The 14,084-nt window shown below is 26.3% G+C and overlaps 2 protein-coding genes across 2 annotated transcripts in view; one reads left to right on the top strand and one right to left on the bottom strand.

The window, feature by feature from the left end:
• The window catches only part of LOC145187646 (fibroblast growth factor 6-like), a 1,637-nt gene extending 95 nt beyond the window's left edge, over positions 1–1,542 (top strand). The window contains exons 1-3 of the mRNA XM_080064100.2: positions 1–33; positions 198–339; positions 496–1,542. The exon at positions 1–33 is cut by the window's left edge and continues 95 nt beyond it. Of these exons, the coding sequence (XP_079920226.2) occupies positions 240–339; positions 496–881 (486 nt within the window). The 5' untranslated portion in view covers positions 1–33; positions 198–239 and the 3' untranslated portion in view covers positions 882–1,542. The remainder of the gene's footprint in view (positions 34–197; positions 340–495) is intronic.
• Positions 1–14,084, bottom strand: part of LOC145187641 (ATP-dependent chromatin remodeler CHD1-like) — a 30,590-nt gene that overhangs the window by 12,779 nt on the left and 3,727 nt on the right. The window contains exons 3-8 of the mRNA XM_090094404.1: positions 12,041–12,120; positions 6,092–6,186; positions 4,034–4,113; positions 3,851–3,931; positions 1,618–1,685; positions 1,142–1,363 (exon numbers count right to left, since the gene is read on the bottom strand). Of these exons, the coding sequence (XP_089950530.1) occupies positions 1,142–1,363; positions 1,618–1,685; positions 3,851–3,931; positions 4,034–4,113; positions 6,092–6,186; positions 12,041–12,120 (626 nt within the window). The remainder of the gene's footprint in view (positions 1–1,141; positions 1,364–1,617; positions 1,686–3,850; positions 3,932–4,033; positions 4,114–6,091; positions 6,187–12,040; positions 12,121–14,084) is intronic.

The following is a 14,084-nucleotide window of genomic DNA, read 5'->3' as shown; positions in this document are numbered from 1 at the left end:
AATTATGTTGAATTTAAAACATCACTTTGCTAGGTAAGTTTTGTCGGTACTTGATAATTTTAATTAAATTAGGGGTTTAACATTTGGTAAGAATGGGAATTAGTAACAGAAAATACCATAGCCAGTTTAAGGTTTAAAAATGAATTCTTTGAACTTTAATTTGGTTTTAAAATATTTATATTTTTAAAATTTTTCAGATCCCTTTAACGAGAAGCTTTGAACCAAAACATACATTTTTCATGGAAAATATTACAAATACCAAGAAAGAGAAATCAGAAAAATTGATCAAATTTCAGTTACTTCGTTTTGCAAGGAGGCGAAGACTTTTATGCAAAAATGGTATAAACCCTTTTAGAAATTTTGAATGCATTAAACTTTTTAAAGAGTGAATCTTGAAATACTAAAAAACCCTTTTAAAAATTCATAAAATGAAGACATTTCTGATTTTAAACTTTCATTACAATTGTTTGGTTTTCATGATTAATTATATTATAGGTATGTACTTAGCAATAGACAAGAATGGTGTTCATGGAACAAAAGACCCCAAAAATCCATATGCTGACCTACAAGTATTATCAATCGGCTCAGACATGCTTGCATTTTGGGGAACAAAAGCGTGTTTGTATCTTGCAGTGAATACACAATCTGGCCAGATATACACAACACCTGATGAAGGGCAACATTGTGTTTTTCTTGAATCTATTACACCTGACTTTTACAACTTTTATGAGAGCTATCGTTCAGTATATGATGGTCAACCTCAATGTTTAACTTTAAATGCACAGAATAAACTTGTGGTAGCAGAAACAGGAGCTGCTCTAGGTAGAAGTGGACAATTTATTTGGGAATTGTTTGATGATGCTTATGAGAAGTATAAGTGAACTGAAAATTGATAACAGATTTTTTATTATTATAAAAAACGATAACTGTTTATTCAATTTAATTTATATCAATGAAATAAAGTGCAATTTTATGTTTCATAATGTTCTTTCTTTTTGAACTGAGAAAAAACCTTTAAAGGTTTTTGTAACCTAAGCCATCATGTTATTAAAATTTACATTTAGTTATGTAAGTTTTTATGCTAATTTAAAATACTACTAAATTTATTAAAAGATTTTTGCTATAAGGTAAGATAACTTACCTCACTTTATTTGATGAAACTCGAGCATTAGGCTTTTTAAATCCTCTCCCACTTTTAACTTTGTTTTTGCTATAGTCTTCAGAATCAGAAGATGCATACTGGACACGTTTAGTTTTTTGTCTTAGTGGAGCATTACTTCGTTTATTTTGTGCACTTCTTTGAGGAACCTCATAGCTTGAGTCTGACTCATCACTTTCACTATCACTCAATGTTGGAATCCAGCTATAACATAAATATCAACAATTAAATTTACCAACAAAAATTGTATTTTGAATAATTAATTAAGTTGAGGAGCTTCAATACATTTTCAAAAATTGCTTTTTAAAAATATTTACTTTGCAAATTTGCATTTTAATTAACAGAAAAAAATTAGTCTTCTAACGTTCTTTATAAGAATTTTATAATTTTTTTTTATAGTTGTTTAACCCACACTTTAGAGTTATGAGAAACAATAACAAAATAGTTATTTGGATTACTTGTCTGTCTTCTTATTACTTTTTTTCTTTTTCTTCTTCCCGCCACTGTCTGTTCCACTGTCATCAGACTAAAAGATTATTTAATTTTATCAAGTACCACCAGTACATTAACTCAATGATTTTAGGGTGTAAAAATATCAAATTGAGAATTATGTTAAAGCATTTACTTAAAGATAATGACAAATAATATAACTAATACTGCATGTACTTTGCTATATATGGTACTTTATTCAAAAGATCTTTTCACCCCCCTCTGGCCTATAGATAAAAGCTTTTCAATTTAGTTTCAATGATTTTAATGTTGGTGAAGAATTGTTATGTAATACAAACAAAATATAAATACATAAAATTTTAAAATAAAAATAACTTGGAACTTGGTATGGTTTAGCATTTTTAATAAGAAGAATTTTTTGAATTGACCAAATTAAAAAATTTTAAGATTTGTACAATTATTAATCTGAAAATCAAAGTATAAACTATAATCATTAGCCATTCTTTTTTTAAATGCTTTTACTTATCTTAAACCCCAGAAAATATGTGGAAAAAAAAGCAAATTTAGTAAAAATCACAGTTAACATTTTAAAATTATTTTGAAAGTAACTGAAACTAAAGTTTCTAAAGAACATTAAACTTAAATTGCGTTTTCAGAACTTTCAATTTTGTCATATGCAACAACTTGAATATTGAAATCTCAACAATTTAAAGCCTTTGGGGAAGAACTTGTCCTTATGTCCAGTAATTTTATAGACTGCCAAATTGTACCATAGAAGCAGATTTTAGACAGACATATACAGTAACTGTCAAAAAAACTAGTTAAGAAATTTTATGTGATTTATATGAAATCTTACTAAAACTCTATGTAAAACTTTAAAAAACAAAAAAAAAAACAAATGAGTAATTTTATCTAAATTATTGATGTATCAAAGCTAAACAATAGTTTTGTCAATTAAGCTGGTGATACTATTAAAGCTGTTAATTATAATGATGATAAAGACATCAAAGAAGATGAAAATCTGACCAAACTTGTTCAAAATATTCAAATATTTACTGAAAGTTTGGTACCATATTATTGACAAATGAACATCAAGAACCTGTGGCAAAAATTAAAAATTAGTACGAATGCTTGGTAGATCACCTGTAAGAAATGATGATCTTCAGCCAAATATTGTTAATACATTTAGAAAAGAAAAGAATTTGATTTGTCACTTGAGGATAAAGTGGAGCAATTACCATTTAGAATGTTTTTTGCTCTACTCAAAACTCATTAAAATTAGAGGTTTGTTTAATTCATAAAGCCACTCCAATTTCATACCATAAGTTCTTGATTGGATTCAGATTGAGACTTTGAGGTGGTTATTCTAGAACATTAGTTTTATTTTCCTCAAGCCAAGATTTTACAGATCTTGCGGTATGCTTTGGGTAATTGTTCTGTATTAAAATCCAAGTAACAGGTAGATAACCATCAGCATACAGCTCTATTATGTTTTATATTATATCTTTTTATTTGTATTAATCCAGATTTAAGTCAATTTTGACCAACAGACAGATACCATGCCAGGACATAGATACCCAAATCTTTATATTAACCCCACCTTGCTTTGTAGGATGCCTAACATAATTCTTGCTTTGTAAGATGGCTTACATATACTTCCCATCAGACTGGAAATAATTAAACTTGGATTCACCAGTCCATAAAACATTTTTCCAAAAGAAAACATTTTTAATTTGGAGCATTTTTGCAAACCTTAACCACTTTAGCTAATTTTGTTTTGAAACAAGGGGTTTCTTCTTGTCTCAAAGGCCAGCTTCATGTAAGTGTTGACGAATGGTTGGGGCTGACATAATTATGTGATACAATTCTTCAACTTTTTTTTTTTTTTTTTTTTTTTTTTATGAGAAGTTAAAAAAGAATCTTTTTTAAACATTTAAAAAATTTGAAGATCGATATTGGTTGAAGTTTTTCTTGAAAGTGGCTTTTAAATTTTATCATCAGTGGTATTGCATTTTTAAATATATTTTACCAATTTTCTAGTTGGTAGCAAAATTTAAGAAATTTTAAGTCCATTTGATACCATTTTTTAATTATCACATTGTTGTATTTACACCCAAACAATAATTAGTCTAATAAATTTCTTCATCAACTTTCATATTGTAACTTATCAAAATTGATAAACAAATTACAACCTCAAACCATTTTGAACATAATAAATGCACAAGTACAAAGATAACAAACCATTATATTTAGACGTTGTGGTTCTTTTTTTTGCCGACTTGATCTACGTATGCCATATATATCAGGATTTTCTTCCCACACCTAAAAGATTCATTAAATATTTTAAATAATTTCAAAAAATTATTTCTTTTTTAATTTAAACTTTTCTTTCTTCTAAAAACACCACTCAAAAATAATTCTTACTCTATTGTCTTTTTTTGTTGGTCGCTTCACTTCACCATCATCACTACTTTCACTACTGCTAATGGAACTGTTACTTACAGCTAAAATTATTAATAGCGTTAAGTAAATTAAAAAGTTTAACATACAGAAACATAAATATTTCATAAACTGCTGAGAAACCATTAGTCTTGAAATAAATCTCAACTAAGCATAAAAGATAATTAGCAATAGGCTGATTAAGCCTATAATATATAGCATTCAGGTGATTAAAACAGACTAGAAATAGTCAATGACGTCATAAATATCAAAACAAATTTAAAAAAAAGGTTTTAATCAATATAAATAAAAATTAAATTGAATAAGTGTAAGAACATGTGGAACAAAAATTGTGTTAAAAAAGTAATCAAAGCAAACTTGTAATTAAAAGCTCAGTTATAAAACTTACTTAGCATTTGGTTCCATTAAATATTTTTTCTTCAAATAGTTAACTCTCACAACTCAGCAACTTTCTCTTTTGACATGATTTAAAATGTAACAGACATCATCTTAATTTATTAACATTTAGAGTTCTCTCAAGGACAGTGAAGTTCTTTAAAATTGTTCAACTATGTCTGTACAAAGCTACCTTATTTTCATGATTTTTAAAAAAATGAAAGCAATTTTATTGTATTCTGTTGCAGATTTGGGAAAAGTATTAGAAAATTATGATCTTTTATAACTTTAATTGAAATTTAAAAATGAAATATCTTGTTTTTCTATTTTTATTTCTAAAAAAAATCCTCAATTTCATTTGATCTTTTTGGTTACAAGAGCATAAAAACAGAAAGATGCATACCTAAGAAAATGTTGAAAGTGTTTTAGAGTACTACCAATCAGCAAAACCAGTATATCTAAATTGTTGAGTTGCTGAAAAAGTAGAAACCAACTAAAGTTTTCTACATCTATGATATATTGGGAATGGAAACTTTCGCTTTATTTGACTGTAGTGGAAATTCATAATGTAGACACTTTAAAAACTCCATGAGTGCATTTGAGATCCTCTTCATCAAATCATTCAAAACCCATTAAGAGATCAAGCAAGGATAACTACTGATAGCCACAACAAAGATTTACAAATTATTCATCAGAGAGCACTATCATATGGACTACCCACTAGAAGACTAGAGTTTTTATATCTTGCTGCACTGATGAATGGTCTTGAAGTCAAGTTTCTAAACCAGTCATGATGGTCAGTAATACTTAAATAATCATTGATCTGACAGCACACAAACTGCAAAGTATTCAATCATCTAACTGCTTTGTAGTACGTATCTTCTTTCCTGGTTTACCAGAATATATTACAAGATAAGGCATAAATAACATGCATTTCATCAACTTCCTAATGAGTACAACTTTTTAAAAATAGTAATCAATTAATCTGAGATTTTATGGGTAGTATCAGGGAGTCATAGAGAAACTTTCTGAGTAATAAGTGTTAATATTTTCAAGAAAAACATTTTTTTTTGTATAATTTAATTGACTAGAATAGTCACAAGTAAAGAACAAACATTTTTCAAATACAGCATGCATATTAATTAGTATTGTAAATTTAATCAAGATAGTATTCATAATGAAAAAAAAACAAACAAAAAAACAAATCCTTTCTTTAAAAAAAGGAAGCCTTTTTTAAATTAATGAATTAGTAAAAACTATTCTTCTTCACTTTTATGTTATATTTAAAATAATATTTAAGTTAATTTAGATATTGCAAAGCAAATTCTTAATCTTAAAAAAATCTTAAAAAATAAAATTATATTTTCGTAACTTTTACTGAATATGTAGAATATTTTATTAAAGAAAATTACTGATAATAAAAAAAAATTACTTTTTAACAAAGCTTCAAAAGGACACTTTCATGCAATATACATTAGAAAAAAATTTAGTTGTACTTTTATTGTATTAGAAAGAAAAGGTAAAGGTACTTTTTTAAGAAAAATCTTTTTTTAAATAAACCATTTAAGTTTTTTTAATTATAATTTTTTGAAAACATAAATAAATCAATTCCCTTGTGTCAACAATAATTTGATTTAAACAACTGACCTTTGCTGACAGCTTTATTTTTTCCTTTAACTTCTTCATTATCAGAATCTTCTATTTCAACTTCTTGCTCCTCTTGATCTGCAACACTTGAATCACTAAGAGCAAGATTTAGATTTAATTTAATTACTTTAATACTAAAAAAGTACAAAATCAATGTTTTTGCTAAACCAAAAAAAAATTGTTACACAGCTAGTATTTTGACAGTTGATGCAATTTTTATATATGCAATAAATAAACATTGACAAATTAAATACTTTTAACATTTATTATTTTTTAGTTTAGTAAATCAACAAGCTTTTTGTCAATCGTTAAATAAAATACATGTTCAATCAAGTAAAGAAATAAAAAAGTTCCATTTCAATAATAAGGCTGTAGCTAGTGAAAGAAATTGATGCATTAACAAATACTGCTATATGTTTACAATAAATTACTTAAAGCAGAAGTCTAAATAATATGCAGAAAATACTACCATAAATACCAAAGAAGTATCAGAGTATATAAGTTTTGCAATAACTAGCACTTGCAAAATAATTAACTTAAGGCCTGCTCATAAAGAAATCTCTATATAAAAAGAAAAAAACTAGCAGTCCTATCATAAAAAAATTGCATTGAGCATGAAACAAAAGTGCATCCATGCCTCTGCACATCATTTAAAAAAAAATTAGATGCATGAGTATGTATGTTGAAGTCTTTAATCAAAAAAATGATACCATTTTTAAAAAAATTAACCGTTTCAATAGTCAAGAGCTAGAATAGTTACAGCCATCTATTAATTATTGATTAAACTATCAACTGTTCAACTTTTTGAACAACCTATACATTGTGTTATTTCTGAGACATTGAGCTCTCATTGCCTAGATATTTAACTAACTGGGATGTAGATATGAAATGAATCCATTTATGGTATTGCAAAAATTATACAAAATATGTGAAGTAGAAAATTATACTTAAATCTGTAAGTGAGGAATCTTAAATAAGAAATTTAAAATCTTGGATTTCTCAAAACTATTTCTGTGTGGATTGGATCATTTTTGCACAACCATATCCAAATATGCCTATTTCTTTCTTAATTTTTTAAAATCAAAGCAGTGTTAAGAATCATTTCTAAATGAGTTTAAAATCTTATATATGAAATGTTTAAACATTTTCTAACGAGTTAAGAATTTATACAAATACCATAATTCTAAAGAAAACCTCTTAAAACATTTTTTAAAAATAATTTTGTTAACATAATTTTAAATATTTTGTTAGTAATATTTTAGCATCAGCATTTTTTTTTTCTGTAAATAATTAATAACAACAAATTAAGTAAAAACTTCTAAACCAGTCATTTGAAATAAATTGAATTTAAAATGATTTTTACATTTACATACCTTACATTTTTTGTTTCAACCCTTTAAGACATTTCACAGAATTACTATTCCATTAAATCAGTTTCTTAAAAACAACAATTGAATGAATATAAACTTGTCACACCAAAAACAGTTTCTGCTTAAAATGAATAGAGCTCTACTTTAATAAACTTAATCCAAATTTCTTTAGTGGCTAAAGAAAAAATAAAATGTCAGGTTATTACAAAATCATAGAAGTAGGCTCACCTAGCTTGTGACTGACCGTATAATTTAGAAGTAATTTGCAGCAACAATGTCTAATTAAATTTTTAGTAAAAAGGTTTTTCTTTTAAAGGTTTTTTTTTTTTCTAATACTATGAAGCATATTAAAACTAAATATTGAAGCAAAGATACTTGAACATTTCACTGATAAATTTTTTTTGAAATGGCATTGTATTTTGATATTCTTAAGGCAGTTGAAATGGCATCAATGGTCACAGGTGTGAAGTATTCACATGTTGAATAACAACCCAAATGCCTAGCTTGAGTGACAATACTACTGTATTAGGTCAATCAAAAACTATATGGAAATTTGGTTACTTAAATTTGATCAAACTTCAACTGAATGGTGTTCAATGAAAACAAGTTCTGTGCACATTCCAGAACATTCCTTAATTTAATTGAGTGCATTACTTGCAATTTCTATATTTTTCATGATGCTTTATAAGGCAAGAGAACAAAACATTTTGTATCAATTTCATGATCAACTTTGGCAAATGTGTTTGTTGACCAAATTCACCATTGCTTACTTTTCAGTTTGACTAAGAATTGAACGTAAGTTGAGTTTAGTCTAGTTCATAGGATGAAAAAAATATACCCTAATCCTCCTTAAGGATATTGCTTGCTTGACCCAGATAAACCAGTTCAGAAGGTGCTCAAAACTAAGACTTATTTTTGGAGTGGTTTGCCATGAGGTAATGTGAAGCAGGAAAACAACTACAGTTACTTTGCTTATCTATTACTGTGTAAATATTTGCTAAAATCTCACACAGCACTGCCAAACTAAAAGAGAGCCCTTCTGCTCCACAACAACAATAGACCACAAGTGACAAAGAAAATCTTACAGAAGCTAATGGAGCTAGAATGGGAAGCTTTTATCTCTTACAGATTGAGACAACTTCATAAAAAACTAGAAACTTCATAATGAACATAAGCTGAAACAGGAGATAGACTGATTTTTCATCTCCTAGAACAGATAGCTTTCAGAGAATTGATTTCTTAAAGAATAGATGGTAGAAGATCATTTGCTTTAAAGGTGATTTTGACTATTAAAGCCTTTTGTATACAACATATGCAACACACTTTGAATGCAAGTACTTTTTGACAACAAACTGCAAAGGAAATAAATTCTATGCTGTAAGAGTTTTTTTTTTCTCTCTCAAAGTAAAGAAAGTGAAATAAAACAATAAAGAACATACTTCATTATTGCAGTAAAATCTAATGTTATAAGTTTGCTAGCTAGAGTTTTATAGTCACTTAGCTGTAATATTTTGTAATGAATTGTAGAGAATAAATCAATAATAAATTGTATTGCAAAAATGATTTTTCTGTTAACTTTAAAAAAGATCTTCACAATACATGTTTTAAAAGTGAAATAGAACTGAGGAACATGTTTCCATGTAGAAGTCATTTTTCTTACAAGCAGGTCTGGTATGACAAGAAAAAAATGCTATAAACATTTGACTTGATGTTGAAGATATAAATTTAACTGTAATAAAAAAACTAGGTTAAAAAAACTTTAACTCTTATTTTATTCTGTAACAAAACGTTTGATAACAGTATAAAGACCTATTATTCTTATTATTTTAAATTAATAATGGCTGGTTATTGAATTAATGAATTAGTAGTAGCACCATGCTTCAACTTGGTTGAGAATAGAGCAAGCAAGTATCTTTGCATACAGCAACAAGTTAGAAACAAATTTTTTTAGGGGTTGATCATGAAAAAAATTGCTTTCTCATTGGGTCCTGAGGTCACTAAAAATTAACAATTTATTTTAGTTTTAAAAATCATTAAAACAAATTTAAAAAAAAAAGATATGCTTTAAAAATACATGTACCTGACAAAATTCTAGATTTGTAGCTTTATTGTATAATTTTGTTTACTTTAAAAAAAAAACTATTTTCAGTTAAGAATTTAAAATTTTAAACACTTGTAACATTTACCTAAAATATTATTTAATATCCATTTTAAACATGATTTTTCAGTTAGTGGCAAGTTTTAATGTATCAGACTATCATTCTTAAAAAATTGATGAGTATTTTCAATAAAACATTGAAATTATATCAACCATTCTTAGATTAATCAATTGTATAATGAAGTATTGTTTTGTAAATAAAAATTTTCAATTAATTACTAAATAGTGTATGTTATCTGTTATTATACAAAAACATTTATTGTTATCTTATATTTATTACTATACAATAACCTCTATTGAAACAACCAATAATTTTAATAATAGATTTATTTAACCAAATTATGAAATCATCTAGATGAAATCATGTAGGAAAAGTAAAGGTTAATTTTGTGCTTTTCACTTCAACTTTGCATTTACATAAGTTGATTGAGACTCATAAAGATCTGAAATACTTAAAACTAAGTCTTTAGAATTGCAAAACTGTTTATAAACTAAGATATCTTTTTATAGACTGGATCTCAGACATTATAAAAAAATGAAGACTGGAGATAAGATCAGATTATAGAAATTCAGATACTTTGCAACAGTAGGGACTAGGCATAGGAAAGATTTAATGCATTTCTTTACTAAAAACTTCAATTCATTTTGGTGTTTTGTTTTCTAAAGTTTTCCTCTAGCACTTATGACCACAGAATGTACTAGTTGAATCTACTTAATATTCTTGAGATTACTTGTTAATTTTTACCAAAGTTTTCAAAAAGAATTGTTTCCAAAAATTTTTATCACCTACATAACCAGAAGAACTTCCATGGGATTCCTTTTTTAAGCCATTTGCTTTTCAAATACTCTTTCCTTTTTCTACATTTTATTTTAATTTGCAAATTCTATCCTTCTCTTCAGCTACAACATAGTTCTTGGAAAGATATCTTTTTCTTGTTATGGAAGCAGAATCTTATCATACTCAAAGATATAAATTCTAGAATTTGCTGTTCTTCATTTGAATGTAAGATTATTAGAGGGTGAGAAAGACTAGAAGAACTAATGGCTGTCTGCCCAATTCTTCTGGATATTTAAAAGTCAATTTATTGCTATCTATTTAACTGTCTTCCATTCCAGCACTAGGGGCATGCTGTTTAATTAACATCATGAAATCTTAATTGGACAGTTTAAGTAAAATATTAAAAGAGAAATTAAGTAAAATATTTTTTGGAGTATGTTTTTGAAATTGTGAAATTTAGGGGAAGGAATAAGTTATGTGCTTGATTGTGAAACCGAAAGAAACCAATTTGGATAAAAAACTTTTATCCATTTTGGTTTTTATTTTTTAAAAATCACTAATGGCTTTTAAAATCGAGAATCATACCAAATTTCATAAAGTATTTTGATTTCTGACACCCTTTCCTCCATAACTATTTTGAATTAAGTAAGGATTGCTAAATGGTTTAAAAATCAGGTTAGGAATAATGTGTATCTAAAGTCATTAACTGTGCTTACAGACACTTTAATTCATCTTTTTAAAGTTTTATACTTTCGAATCAGCGCCTTATTTTAGTGACTTAGTTTACTTTAAATCTTTAAGCAATTGAAATACAAATACTGTTACAAGAAATAAAGAAAAAAATTTTTTTCAAATACTTATTGCTCATGAAACAATCTTTTCCTATTCTGTAAGATGAAATGTAAGAAATAGAAACAATCTCTTCCTATTCTGTAAGATGAAATGCAAAAAGTATTAGAAAAGTTAAACAGTATCAGAAGATTAAATACTTTACAAAATAATAAAAATAATTTTGATGCATAATGATTTTGGTAATAAATATTGATTATGATATTAATGAATGATAAAAAGTCCTGAATGATTGTGATAGTCGAGTAATCGTAATGAAAGGTTTTGGAAATAATATTATAGTAGTAATTATCCCTATTAATATACTAAAAATAGTCAACTTTAGCATAAAGTTTCCTTGAAAAATCTATCAAACTAACTTATAATTGATCTTATGTTTCTGTTACTACCACAAGAATAAAAATATAAAAAAGAAAAACCAGTTTAAGTTGACATAACAATAAATCATTGAAAAAGTTAAATAGTCAAATGGACATTAGGCAAAAAAAAAAAAAAAAAAAAAATTTACTAACATTAAGATAATTTCTGATTCAAAGTTCCTTGAAAAAAATATCTGAAACTCTAAAACAAACATTTTTCTCAAAATTCAGTTGGAAAATTTTTTTATTGATGAATCAAATGGCTGATGTTTTAGAAATCATACTTAGGTACAAGCAAAAAGTTTTAAAAAAACAAACTAAATGAACAAATATTTTATCATCTTATTGAAAATCTTTTTGATTAAGACAATTTATTAAACAGTTTTTTGAAAAGTGGAATACAAAGTCAAGGATCTAAAAATCTAAAAAACAAACCTTGAATCATCTTCCCATGAATTTTTCTCATCTGGCTTCTCTTCATCACTACTTAAACTGGCTTCAGATGAAATGTCAGTCTAAGAAAGAAATCTTAACTATCAACTTTAGTTAGTAATAGAAACTGATATACTTTTATTCAGTGAGATCAGAGTTTTTTAAGAAATTGACAATTTGTTTACATTATTTTGAATCTTTTAAAGAAAATATGAGGCTAACTCCTACACACTTGCAATACTTTTTTCCCTTATCATATAAGATTATTGATAGAAATGAATGGCAAAATGTCATGTAACAGTATTAAATGAAGAAAACTTTAAAAGTAAAATTATTACCCAGGGTTTCTTGATAAACTACAGAAATTTCTTTTTTTTTTACTTTATTTCCAGTGATACTTTATTCATTTTTACTTTTTTACATTGTGAATAATGTTCAAGCATTTTTTTAAAAAAAAATTAATTTCAGACCAAACAAATAAAAAAAAATGTTTATTTACTTCAAGTTTTTATCTCTTTCTCTGTGATTAATTTTACTAACAAAGTACATGAAATCAACACCATGTAGAAGAGTGCAATAGTCCTTTTACCCTACACAAAAGGGTTTAGTGGCATACGTTTAAATTAATTTCTTTGAATTCTTTTTATTTATTGTATTTCAGATGGTGAAATCCATTTTTTTCTTTGAGCTAACAGTTTCACAAGACAAAAACAGTAGATTCAAGATAATGTTGCTCCATAACTTTTTAAAATCATTACTGTAATAAACTGAAATACAAGAGATTTTTAAACCAAATATAATTTTAAATTAATTTCAATTGTATTTTAATAAAATCACAATATCCTGCAATTCATTATAATAAATATAATATAGTGTCTACAATTATCATACTAAATAGCACCTTACATCACCTTTTTGCTTTGTATCTTTCCTTTTAAATATAGGATTATCAAAATGGACTAAATAGATATTAGAGGCTATGGAAAACTGAATAACATAATATAAATATGCTTTATATCAAAACATATTTATATCATGTTATTCAAAAGTTTTAATAAACTCTGAGCTAAAAGTCAGATCAAAATTCCTATTTCTTCAACATGCATGAAAATGTTTAAAACTGCCCCAACCTAAGGCAGCTTTGAATTATCTCCGGCAAATGGAAATAACTAGAGATTACTTCTTTTTTTTAAATAGAGCAATATTTACTTTTAAATTTCATTAAGTTTAAGTTTCTAATAGTAAAAATCTTTTTTTTAAAAATACTATCTAATCTTATAACCACTCAAAGAGTTGATCAAACAAAAATTATATAAAGCTATTTAAGCTGCAAATAGAAACAGCTTATATATATTAAAAAAAAACCTTACAAAACTAAACCTTAAACTTAAAAAAACCCAATTATACCGGTAAACGGAAATGGAAAAATACTAAAGCATCCACTGATCTAATTAAGATCTTACACTTCAAACACACTAATGTTTGTGTTAGTGCATTGTTTGGTATGGTATTGTATTACAGAACATTTAAAAAACATTAACAATGCAATAAAGAATGAATATATATATATATATATATATATATATATATATATATATATATATATATATATATATATATATATATATATAATAAACCTCAATTTTTAAAAGAATCTTTACAAGCAACAAAATCTAAACTTAAAAAAAAAAGCAAAAAATTAAAATAATTAAAAGTTAAGATAACATAGATAAAGTATTTTTTATTTTAGCTTAGCTTTTGAGGATGTAAATCTAATTTTCGAAGTTTCTTGTTTTTCATAACAATAATTGATGGCATCTAATGTACAATTACTTTCATGATTATCCATTAAGAGTAAAACAGGATCCTCTTTTGAGCATCTAACATGTTTTTTTGTATGTTCTAGAACCTATAAAAACAATGGCCCTGTCAACCAGCCACTTCTTGGACTGTTTGCATAACCATAACAACCAGGTGGTCCCACTTTTATCATGGTGCCATGAAATTGTATACCACACATAGTAATTAGTTGTCCATGTTCAGCAGA

The sequence above is a fragment of the Hydra viridissima genome, unplaced genomic scaffold (genome assembly GCF_058129835.1).
Source record: "Hydra viridissima isolate aposymbiotic clone 2 unplaced genomic scaffold, HvirCarnegie_v1 scaffold_1, whole genome shotgun sequence".
Classification (NCBI taxonomy): domain Eukaryota; kingdom Metazoa; phylum Cnidaria; class Hydrozoa; order Anthoathecata; family Hydridae; genus Hydra; species Hydra viridissima.
This window is presented reverse-complemented; position numbering and strand designations above follow the sequence as displayed.